Source organism: Amphibalanus amphitrite, unplaced genomic scaffold (genome assembly GCF_019059575.1).
Source record: "Amphibalanus amphitrite isolate SeventyFive unplaced genomic scaffold, NRLGWU_Aamphi_draft 000138F_arrow, whole genome shotgun sequence".
Classification (NCBI taxonomy): domain Eukaryota; kingdom Metazoa; phylum Arthropoda; class Thecostraca; order Balanomorpha; family Balanidae; genus Amphibalanus; species Amphibalanus amphitrite.
Window position 1 is genome coordinate 335,878 of NW_024881633.1, and position 11,697 is coordinate 347,574.

The 11,697-nt window shown below is 48.4% G+C and overlaps 2 protein-coding genes across 2 annotated transcripts in view; one reads left to right on the top strand and one right to left on the bottom strand.

Annotated features, from left to right (window-relative positions):
* LOC122382365 (baculoviral IAP repeat-containing protein 6-like) overlaps positions 1-9,152 on the bottom strand; it is a 42,602-nt gene extending 33,450 nt beyond the window's left edge. Inside the window, exons 1-5 of the mRNA XM_043367594.1 lie at positions 8,723-9,152; positions 3,698-3,870; positions 1,499-1,669; positions 843-1,093; positions 358-529 (exon numbers count right to left, since the gene is read on the bottom strand). Of these exons, the coding sequence (XP_043223529.1) occupies positions 358-529; positions 843-1,093; positions 1,499-1,669; positions 3,698-3,870; positions 8,723-8,906 (951 nt within the window). The 5' untranslated portion in view covers positions 8,907-9,152. The remainder of the gene's footprint in view (positions 1-357; positions 530-842; positions 1,094-1,498; positions 1,670-3,697; positions 3,871-8,722) is intronic.
* Positions 9,153-9,506: 354 nt separating this feature from the next.
* On the top strand, positions 9,507-11,498 carry LOC122382370 (cyclin-dependent kinase 2-interacting protein-like). Its single transcript, XM_043367598.1, has 2 exons — positions 9,507-9,552; positions 10,104-11,498. The coding sequence occupies exon 2, from the start codon at positions 10,340-10,342 to the stop codon at positions 10,997-10,999; it is 660 nt and encodes a 219-aa protein (XP_043223533.1). The 5' UTR covers positions 9,507-9,552; positions 10,104-10,339; the 3' UTR covers positions 11,000-11,498.
* The last annotated feature ends 199 nt before the right edge of the window (positions 11,499-11,697 follow it).

Genomic DNA, 11,697 nt, shown 5'->3' on the forward strand with positions numbered 1-11,697 from the left:
GGACATACGAGTATGCGTACCGCCTGATAGCGACATGTCTGACCTGATGACCAAGCACAAGTATGAAATTCCAGCCTGCATCCTATAACAGAGCCCATTTCATATTGGTTCTAAAAATGGCAATACAAGGAATGGCATTAACAACATTAATTACATTGCCACTATATAGCAATACAATGATAGGACCTGCAAGCGTTTATCAGCATCTCTATGACGATCAAATTAGATGGGAAAAGTCCAACATAACTTGAACATAATTAGATCGGCTCCCGTCGTTACCGTTACGAACTGCATAAAACGGGCGTCCCCGATTACTACCTTATCTTGAATTATCATGAGACCAGCGTTCATCCCTACCTTGACGAACGGACAGGAGGGCGAGTGCCGCTCGTGCTCGGACCACGGCTCGTCGGTCGGCTCCCAGCAGACCAGACAAGCCGTGCAGGTGAAACACATGGCCATGTCGTCTCCGGACTGGTTCGGGTGGTGGTAGAAGCCCGCCTGGGCCATCTGCTCCGGCAGCGCCCACCTGACGGAGCACGAAGGACGGCGGAGCGGTTATACGGGGTATGTGGGCCGGGGAGAGCGCATAAAGCAGCCCACACATCACAGGTTTAAGGGGATGTGGTGGACACTGAGGCAGGCTGCCGCTCCAGGCTCTAGAAAGTTAGGAACTAGAAAAAAAAAATCCTGCACTATCGCAGATCACAGTACGATTCTTTCGAGCAGACTCCATCTAACAAAATATCGGAGTTTCATGTGAGTTTAACTATGCATGAACTAGCACGCCACATCTGCTCGTCCGGCCACCACACAAAGTTCGGCCGGGTACCCCGACTGACTTGTAGTGCATGTGCGGCCAGCGGCTGAAGGTCTGCCGTCGCGCTGCCTCGCTGAACATGCGGCGTCGCTCCGGAACCCCGGAGCCGGAGCCGGGCCCGGAGCCGGACAGCGTCAGGTGGAGACGCTCCACGGCGGCGGCCGCGTGTGAGAGAGCAGGAACGTGGCGGTCCGTCCGAGACAGTTCGCTGAGCAGAGCCGAGAACGCCGCGCGGAGACAGCCCAGCGGGAGTTCCAGGCACACGGTGCTCCACTGGGAACACAGGAACACATACGGTAACACAGGAGACAGCCCGGCGGGAGTTTCAGGCACACGGTGCTCCACTGTGGAACAGGAACACATAGGATGACAAAGGAGACAGCTGGGCGGGAGCTCCAGGCACACGGTGCTCCACTGTGGAACAGGGAACACACACGGTAACACAGGCGGAGACAGCTGAGCGGGAGCTCCTGGCATATGGTGCTCCACAAGGAACACAGGCGGAGACAGCCCAAGCAAACTGTGCGTCATTGTGGAACACGGAAACACACACGACACGTCGAGCCCCATTCGAATCCTATCAATCGAGGTGCTCATCCGTACCGCCTCCAGCAAGGTCATATCCCACCATCTCATCCTCCCCTCCCCCCCCCCCCAGCTGCGACATTCTCTATGCACCTTGGCGGCCTTCAGGTTGTCGGCGATGCTGTCCATGTTCCTGGCGTCCACCTGACTCTGCAGCAGCTGCTGGACACGTTGTACCGAATCCACATCGTCCCCGAACGGAGGGGAGCTGGAGGTGAGCGCCGACAGCTCGACGGTGGTGAACGCGTGCAGCACAGACACCGCCTGACGACGGAGGGAGAGAGGTTAGCTCCTGAATAACGGCATTACTAATAACAGACATCCAACAGCTATGGACTAAAGAGCATACCGTTTAAAGTGGAATATATTTCCGTTAGTAGAGCTGCATGAAAGTAGAAGTATTTTTATGTGAATAGATGTGGATGGATTTATGTACCTATATACGATCAATACGACTATATATTCAAACTACGACTATATATATATATATTCAAACTATATACGATCAATCAGGTATTGAGTTCAATGTAATTTCTCCAAAACAAAAACTTGACATTCTGATTTACGGTGAGACTCTGGACGATGAGAGCGGCAGCGTAGTCGCACATCTCTTTCAAAAATTCATTTTAAAATCGAACCGATTTACAGCTCACTGAACAGTACGACATTGACCTAGGGGATCAGGCCGCGGTTGGTCGTGGCGCTCCGGGCTGACCGTGCGGTGGCTCGCGCACGCTGCTCTACTGCTCGGTGTCTGTCGTGGCGGCGACAGCCAACTCGTATGCTTTATGTTACGCCTGTCAATGTTTTTCTTTAGCTCATGCTTAGAATCTCATCTGGCTGGAGTTTTTTTTTTCGTTTGTTTGCATTTTCTTTCAGAGTGATGCTTAAACTCAAGCGCTCTGCGCTTTTGCATCCCTCTGCCTCATTCTTCCGGAATCTTTCTGTCTCTGCTAATAAACATTGTGTGTGTGTGTGTGTGTGTGTGACCTCGGTTGCATACGGTTGCGACATACTGTTCCAATACGGGCTCATATATCGGTTTAACCCAGTCTCATATATGACGGCCAAAGATGGTTGAACGCAAGGTTGAACGGTTCAGTTGCTGCCCACGGCCGCCCAGTCGCGCATAGAGCAGTGACAGGTCGATCGACCCGTCATAGCCCGGGTGACTAATACATGGTTAGTACACCAGTGACGGCTGACAAATGGTGCTATCACCCGCGGGACGTCCGGCGACCAAATCGGACGCCGGTGATATACGTCAAACGGCAGATACATAAATAAACTATATTTAGCTAATATCGATGCACTAGAAAGAATGAAGATGCTTAAATCAGCATTAAGCCTTCGAGCAGTTCGTCGACAATATTCTTAAATTTTAGTCGCCCTTTATTCATAAATGCATCGCGTTAATTCATGCAATACCAGTGTTATCGGTTTTCTTTTCATGTGTAAGTCAAATAGCCCTCAAGTTCCCGGCTAGTACCTACACTCACCAATGACTGAAAACGAAATCAAATACATGTAACGGCAATTCCGCTACCGTGTTACGGTGCCCCCTCCCCCTACGGCCTACAAAGGTCACCCCCCACGCTTCTACTGGCGCGACTGCGCAGTGAGCCGTATAATGTCACCACACGAGTCGACCGTTCATCGCTACACACAGGTGGGCCGGAGAGACAGCGGTGGTCAAACCGCCCCCGGCCATCACCTAAACCACCGTATTCGCTCAAACGAGCGAGCAAAGTCCGCGACCCACTGCAGAGCTATTTGGGACTGTGGATTCTGTGGTTGGGAAGTACGGAAAGACAAAAGTAAAATAAGTGGTCGTAGAGGATTTGTACCAAATGAATTACATCGTTAGGTTTAGGATGTTCATACGATACGATCGTAAAAACAGATGCGCTGAAAGGCACGACCTTGTCCATGATGAGTGGAAACCAAATCACATCAAACCCCGAGATAGTATTTGTAATAGCATGTCGTTACCCACGTTTATTTCCAACTGGCATGCTAACTTGCAAGAATATTTTCAATAAGCCAGTTACAAACTTTGGTCGATGGATGACCACACCTAAAAAAGGAGAGAAATGAGAATACAAGCATCTAGAGGTTCGGTATTTGAGATAAAAACTATGTTCGCCGTTCCGTCTCACTGAGGCATGTCATCTTTTCACATCTCCATCGGTCCCATCCTTTACCCCATTCCCGTCCCGTGTTCCAGCCTGTCTCCAGGCCCATCTCGTATTCCGTCTCTCCCCTCCCCGTGTTCGGCCCCATCCAAGTCACCTCTGAAAGCGGAATGTCGAGCCGAACGGTGCAGTCAGGCCGCGGCACGGGCGTCTGCAGGATCGAGTCCAGCAGCAGGATGCCGCTGTGGTCCTTCCTGACGCCCACCGCCTGGCCATCGCAGAGCAGCAGCTTGTCCACGCCCGACAGGTAAACGCCGAACACCGACCGGCCTGCCGGGGAGCCGCGGGGCGTCACGGGGAGCGACACAGGGTGCTACGACAGGGGATACACACGACGTCACAAGGTCTCACGGGAGGACCCACAAGTGTCATGGGAGTACCCATAAGGTGTCACGTGAGGTTGCTTTACGTGACATAGGAGGGCCCACGCTACGTCGGCAGAGAACCTCACGGGAGCATCCACGTGACATCAAGGGAGTATCCGGAGCATCCACACGGCATCAAGAGAGAGTTCCGTAGACGTTAGCTGGTTCGTAAAGCGCTTCAACACGTCACGAGGCAAAACATCTGGCTATGGTGACTGGTAGAAAATCGGAAGGGGGAGAGGGGTGTTTTTGTTTGAACAGCCGACCAAGTGTTCGGTACTCGTGATATTGAGAGTCGAAGGTAGACAAAAGATCATGGTGAATCCAGACTAAAGTGTTGGTGGAAAAGACCGGGATCAGACCATAATAATGGCATTCAATACCCTAGCGTTTAAGGTTATGTAACCATTTAGCAAACATTTGTTCTGAACGCCACGGCCGGGTGCCGCACCCTACGAATAGCGGAATGTTGGTTATCACCGGGGTACCTGCACAGAGCTCCGGCTTCGCTACATTATTCCATATTATTTCAATCGCAATCCAATAAATAACGCATAAAGCATTCAGCAACCGAACATAGACAGGTCGAAACGAAAGGTCCGCTGGTTACGATGAATCAGACAGGGGTCTGAAGATCGATTATCCTGGGGTCGATAGATGGCCTTAGGGCACGGAGTGCCACCCAGTGGAGCGCCCCCCCCCCCCGGCTACCCCAGCGGTACCACTTCCCCCGGGTACCCAAGCGATAACCCAGTGCACGAGCCGACTGAGCGGACGGGGAGGGTTCGGTTACGATATACGATCCTACTCAATAATATGACAGACGTGGAAATGGCCGCGATCTCAACAAATGCCAGCATATCTTTTATTACATTTACCCCGTGTTCAAGTTTTATCAAGTAGGCTACCTAGGTCGCGACCAGTAACGTAACATGACATTTTTAGGCCACGCCATGACCTTGACCTCAGGCCCAATTTCAAACTTGAGCTTCTCAGATCAAATTATAGTTCATTCGACGAATATCAGCGAGAGAAACGTGTCGCTGATATACTCAATGTGATACAAGCTTTGTGTCAAAAGTTGTAACAGAAAAAAGCACCAGAAAATGTCATTGTTTATGTTATTGCCCCTGGAAGATAGATGATTGACTTCAGCTCAGGACGGTCAAACATTATACATTAGATGAAAAACGACCTCGCCGGCCAAAGGGATCGGTGGCAACCCACGCCTGACAGTTTTCTCGCGGCCCTGACATTAGTTTAATCCGCATCCTGCTGGGGGGTCCCCCGTGTTTTTACGCGAATATCTTTCTAAAAAAAAACGCGGCGCGAAGCGGCGCCATTTTTGGCACACTCATATATCTTCTCCGCACATGCTGTTAAAATTTCAGGCCAAGGTCACTCAAGGTCAGCCATCAGGTCACCAGCTTTACGTCAAGTGACCTCACCTCATAAAGTTCCAATGTCTGTCATAGCTACATCGAAATACCGATCGCTTTGAAACTTTCGGCGATTGATAAGAGCAATAGCATGTACCAAATGGATATTTCAGAATTTTTATATCTGTGACCTAAGGTCGGGTCAATTTTGCGATCCCCCTATCATAATTCAATGGGAGAAAATTGGAAGGCGCCTCTTTTGAACGAACGTCATTCTAAACACTCTCAAAAACTGAATTACATGTGGCTATGACACAATGAACAGGAAAATGGCACCCGTCACCCCGGTGTATGCCCCTGAGGTCATCTCAGGTCACGAATGGCATTGAACAGTTTTCACGAATAACTTCTCATAGAGGCATGCTAGAGCGATGAAAACGCCTTAGCTGTGTTCAGCTCAACGATACAGATCGAGTGATAGGTATGCAATATGACCCTTTCCGTTCAGTCATGATCTTGACCCGAGGTCAAATTTTCAAGTTGACCTTACAAGGTCAAATTGTACAGGGTGTCCCAGAAGTCTTGAAGCTTTTTTATTTTTGTCGTTTGACCTTGCTATGCCACTGATTAAGGCAAATGACGCCTCAAACGAAAGAGAATGAACTGAAGTTTTGTATTTTCATGCCTAGAGCACCACTTAAGTCAGGTGGCCCCCGTTGTGAGTCGCACAAGATTGAGCACGAGAGATCACGTTCTTCGCTGCCGCCAAGATCTCCCGGTTTGCGAAACACCGGTGTCGCCATGCCCGTTTCTGGTCAGCTTCAGAGCCTTATTTCATGAAGCGAGCCAGGAAGCAGAGTATTGGATCTCCGAGAAGACATTAGCAACATAATGATTTACTGATCAGAAAGTCTCCTGACGTGTTTGCACGCATCCATTACGAAAATAAGGCTCAGCTGCTTGAGCGCCCTAAGCAACATCCCGTTGTAACTTGTAATCCTTTGATTCGTCGCATTATTATGGTGCTAAAACAAATATCAACACGTCGCAAATATATGTCGCTAATATTATGTCGCTCGCTTCAGGGAATAAGACTCTGAAGCTGACAAGAAACGGGCATGGCGACACCGGTGTTTCGCAAACCGGGAGATCTTGGCGGCAGCGAAAGACGTGATCTCTCGCGCTCGTTCTTGTGCGACTCACAACGGGGGCCACCTGACTAAAGTGGTGCTCTACGCGTGAAAATACAAAATTTCAGTTCATTTTCTTTCGTTTGAGGCATGATTCGCCTTAATCGGTGGCACAGCAAGGTCACACGACAAAAATAAAAAAGCTTCAAGACTTCTGGGACACCCTGTAGTTGATTCGAAGCGTCTTGACGAGAGAAACAGGATGCCGGTAAAAGTAAGCTCGTGCAAGGTCTGATTAAAAAGTTATTGCAGAAAAACTGTTTCCACAAAAAAAATCGTCTATTTTTGTCCTTTGCAGGCAAAACCGTTGACCTTAGGTCAAATTTGAGATGCACTCATGAAGAGCGCGAATAGGGCTATCAAATGCGCTAATCCTGGGCGCTGTAGCCTGTAACTCTATTGGTTTCCGAGTTATGCGTCGGCTTCTTGAAAACTATTATTCGACCTGAAAATCGGTCAACTTTGGCCTTCAATGACCTCCGGTGACATAACCTTTGACCTGACCAAAAAGTATCAAAGTAAGTTGGTCCTTAATTTCTTACGTTTTTTTTCGAACACCGCCTTCCCCGTATCGCCTCGTCGCCCAGGAGCCGAGTTGACAAGGGGGTGTTCAAACACACCCCCCCCCCAGCAGGGCGTGGAAATCCAGGACCCCCAGCGGGTCGCAGATTAAAAATCGTTTTCCGTGAACACATCAATTTTAACAGATCTTGCCCTCTAAGCTAAACTATTGACCTTGACTGAGAACAGGTACTAGAAATAATATTAAAGAGCTAATAGAATGCGCTTTTCCGCGGCACTGTAACTCTTTAAGGTGAGCAGTAATCGTCACGCACTTTGTATGTGGATCGCTCTTAAATGTAAATACAATACAATATTTCCCGAGTCATGCATCAATTTGTCAAAAGTTGTCAGAATAGGCGAAATTTGAGCTTTGATGGCCTACCAATTACCATGTCCCCCAAAAGCCTCAGCTTTGACCTAACTCTAAAAAGTAGCCAGGCCAAGTAATTTCTTTATGATTTTGTACACTATTGAAAGCCCCCTTCCCCTCCCCCCCCCCCAAGAGGGCAAGGAAATCAAAAAGCCCCCATCAGATGCAGTTTACTCTAGGTTACTGGTTTACAAATAACACAGCCAGTTGGCCAAAAAGTGGAGATTTTGGACCTATTTTTAGCACTACCTTGGCAGTTGCTGACTTTACTGAATAACAATGGGAGTCAAACCCTGGGCACTCCCCCAGCCTCAAACTCACTGTCAGAGCCATCACCCGGACAGCTTATCCACTTGGTCATTTTGAGGACTGGGCGGCTGGGCCTTATGTTTGCTTGAGCTTTAAGGAAAAAAACTTGACAGGAAAAGTCTAAGACCTTGTAATGAGTGGGCCAATTGTAGTGAAATTTGGAATAATTATCATTGGGCTGCCAACTTGCAATAGAACTACATCAGACACAAATTTAATCCTGCTGCAGATGTAAGGCCAGTTTTGCAAACTAAGTAAGATGTATTTGCAGCCTGGTGGGCCTAGCTCAATGTGGTATGCAAGAAGACAAACCATCTCATAAATAGCCATGCCAATGACATATAATCATGGTCATATACAATTTGCAAAACATGAGAGTCTCAGAGCCAAATCATTTCAGCACTTTTGCTCTGAGCTATGATGTTGAACTATGGATATAAGTAGAGCAGCTGTGACACAAACATTTTCCAACCAAGAAGAGGCATGATACCCTGAGATGCTTTTTTCTAACCAAACCAAACCAAACCAAACCAAACCAAAACAAGCCAACCCTCACCCTGGCTGGCACAGCAGGGCCATACTATTAACTGGATTATTTGCCACTGGCACTGTGTGGTAGCACTAGCAGAGCTTGTTATATATCAGTACTGATACTGGATATAAAAGACTAAATATCTATTAATTTTTCTTTTAGTGCCAAATTGCGTGTTCATGTCCATCTGCTACCCTGTTTACATCTATATATTAATAACTATCGTATTTCACCAGCTGGCCAGCCAGCTGATTCAATCCAGTTGTTAGCAAGGCCTGTGCTGCATATCACTGTTAGTCTGTTGCCATGCTTTACAGTCAGCCCAAATTGAAACAGGAGATTGTGGATTCATAGCAAGCCAAGTGGTGTTCGTGGGAGCCGGGATCATCAAAGATACTGCCCCTGAGACTTACCTTTGGCTGGTGACTCAGCAACATGTAGCGTCTGGCCAGAATGCAGGTCCAAGACCTTGATGCTCGAGTCTTTGGTTATCAGTAATATGACATTCAGTGTTGGATGATAAATGAGGGTCTTGATTGCCTCATTGGTGGGGAAGGATCCCACCAGAGGAAGTTCAGGTGCACCATTACTTGTCATCTTAATTCATTTTGAAGGAATTTTGTTGAAAGCAGAGATTAGTGGACTAAACAAATCCAGAAACTCGTGATCACGAAGCCACAGATCCAGACAAAACACACATCGCTATCCGGTTTAGCCTGCCAGTTTGAAAAGGCCACATTCGCCAGGTTCAAGAGACAAGATGCAAGAATTATTTCCCCAATTCCACTTCTGGAAATCTGAAACCGAAACAAAAATTCCAATGCAGAAATTGCCTATCATGAACGTGTAACAACTCCAAAAGAAGGCAGGGCGCTGTAAACTGCGAAAGCGGCGCATTCTACTGCCATATCTGAAGGGATAAAGAGAACCCTTCAAGACGAGAAAAAAAAATTAAATAAGCGTCAAATGCCTCCAGTTTCCTGGAGCGAAACACAAACATTTGAATGCTCATGCGATTTTATATTTTTCGAAGATGTATGTTTTATATGCTTTTTAAAACATGAACTTCGTCCTCATCCATTTATCATTATAAAAAGACAAGCACGCTTTGAATTCCTTCATAATAACTTTATATTACAAAAAAATTTTCATGACGTCAGGATCGAAACTTTTGCTGCCAAATCATAACTATCATTTGTCAGCTGGATCGCGAGGAGGAGGGACGCGTGTCGACGCGTCTCTCGTAAGTTAGATAGCTTTATTTATGTGTAGTTGTTTGATAAAATGTTGCAATGACATTTCTATGGCAATGTGAAATTATTTAGAAAGAAAACAAAACTGACACAGGGCTATTAGTTGCCTACAGCCAGCAGATCAATGTTCTCGAAAATTAGTGGCTCAAGCTGAAATTAAAATAATGTGACATTTAGACCATTTTCCTCCCTAGAATTGTCGTATGGATGATACATTCGTTGAGCATTCTTTTCCTGCCATCTGGTTGCATGAATTTAATTATGTAGGAGTTATCTACTGATGTTGCTTGTGTTATGGGCTTGCCTCGGAACTGATAAATCAAGATGCATTATGATTATTGATTTTAATGAGATATGAATGTGTTGATTGATGGGAATTGAAAGTATTTATTTTTCACACAAAGGAAAGATCCTTTTTCAGCCTTTTTCATTTTGAAGCAACTTATTGATAAGTAGGTAGCATCCAAATTCATTTAAATTTGGTATTTTATATCTATTATGAAGATTTACTTAACCCCATTGTTTTGGATTTCATTTTTAGATTTGTGAAATGAGAAATGCATTTCTTTCAAGAAGAAAATCATATTCATCTGTTTTTCATCATGAATTTATATTGAAGATGTTATTTTTCCCAAATTCATTTATTCATTGAATCCTGCTATCAGTACCCTCTCTGATATACCAGTCAAGTTGAGTTGTGGGTGAAGCAGAGGGCAGGAGAACACTCTGCCCCATTTCCACCATCTGCCCACCTGGTCTACATTCAGCATTGCAGCCATGAGCCTCTCCTCGGACGCCCTGTACCGCCTGCAGCGGGCACGCTCCAGCTGGGCCAGCGCGACGGCCGGCTGGGCTGAGCAGCGCGCCGTCGGCTCGTCCGCAGTATCCCGAGTGTGCTCGACTCGCGGCGCCGCCCTGGAGCGCGCCCAGCGCCCGTGGGAGACGGAGGGAGCTCCCGATGACGACGGCTACCCCACGTCTCTAGCCGAGCCGTGCCGTCGGCTGGCCGCCGCCGCCGACGGGCTGCACGAGCAGCTGGGGCGGCTACAGGCCGCCACTGACACCCTGACCGCCCTCGGACGACTGGAGGAGGCGAGGGCCGGTCGGGGCGACTCCGCCGCCGGCGCCGCCCCCGCCGTCACCACCTGGGACGCGTCCCGCTGCGCGGCGGCCGCCTCCCGTCTTTTACCGCTCTACACCAAGGAAACGGAGGTGAAACGAACTGTCGCCTCGTGGCTGGCGCACGCCGACTCTGCGGCCGCCCTGACGGCGCTGCGGGCCGCCTGGATGCACGACGCGTACCTGACCGAGGAGACGCTCGCCCTGCAGCAGTGTCTCGGTGGCGAGGTGGCGCTGGACGCCGGAGGGGGCGTCACGCCACAGAGGGCGTCACCGGCGGCGACGGCGTCACCGGCGCTGCGCCAGCGGCGGCCCTGATGGCGGTAATAAGACGTGGAACGGACTGACTGTGGTGGCACTGTGAGGGCAAATGAGATGGTCTGGATGGCTGATGGACATTAGCGAACGTGAAATATGCGGGAAGTCAGATGGTGGGCCCTTGAGTTGTAACTGAGTCCATTCGAGATTTTTTTGCGAATAAGTGACACGCATTACGTTCATTTGTAATGAAACTCAGCGCAATAGCTGTTGTTTGTTTTCGTTGTTTTGCCTGTTTTTAAAAGACGCGACAGTTCTGCTTACAAGCGACCATCGAAAATTGTCGATTGAAATTCGTAGTAATCAGCATTGCTGTGACAGAGACTCGTACTATTGTCGTTGTCGATGCGAGTCACGGCGATGTTGCATTGCACACTTTTTGGGAGGGAGGCTTTAGTTCTGTTTTAGACTCCGGTGTCATTGTTTGTCGTTGTGGTGTGCATAATCCATATGTTCAGCAGATGGTATGCAGTGACTGAAAATAAAGCCGAACTTTTTATTTTTCACTTTTTGGGAGCGGAGAGGGTGGAAGTCGCATAACCCACTGTGGTTAACTTGGCTCTACATTTAGTGTTCACATTGCGTTGACCCCCGTCCCCCATCCTACCCCCGTAGGAGTGTCTTACCATGCGCGGTGTCGGTGCAGTGTGACCTGACCTTGACTTGACCTGGCCCCCGGCTGGCCACCACAGGGTCGT

Excerpts from the sequence above, each read along its gene's own strand:
- LOC122382370 (XM_043367598.1), top strand. The coding sequence starts at position 10,340 with ATGAGCCTCTCCTCGGACGCCCTGTACCGCCTGCAGCGGGCACGCTCC.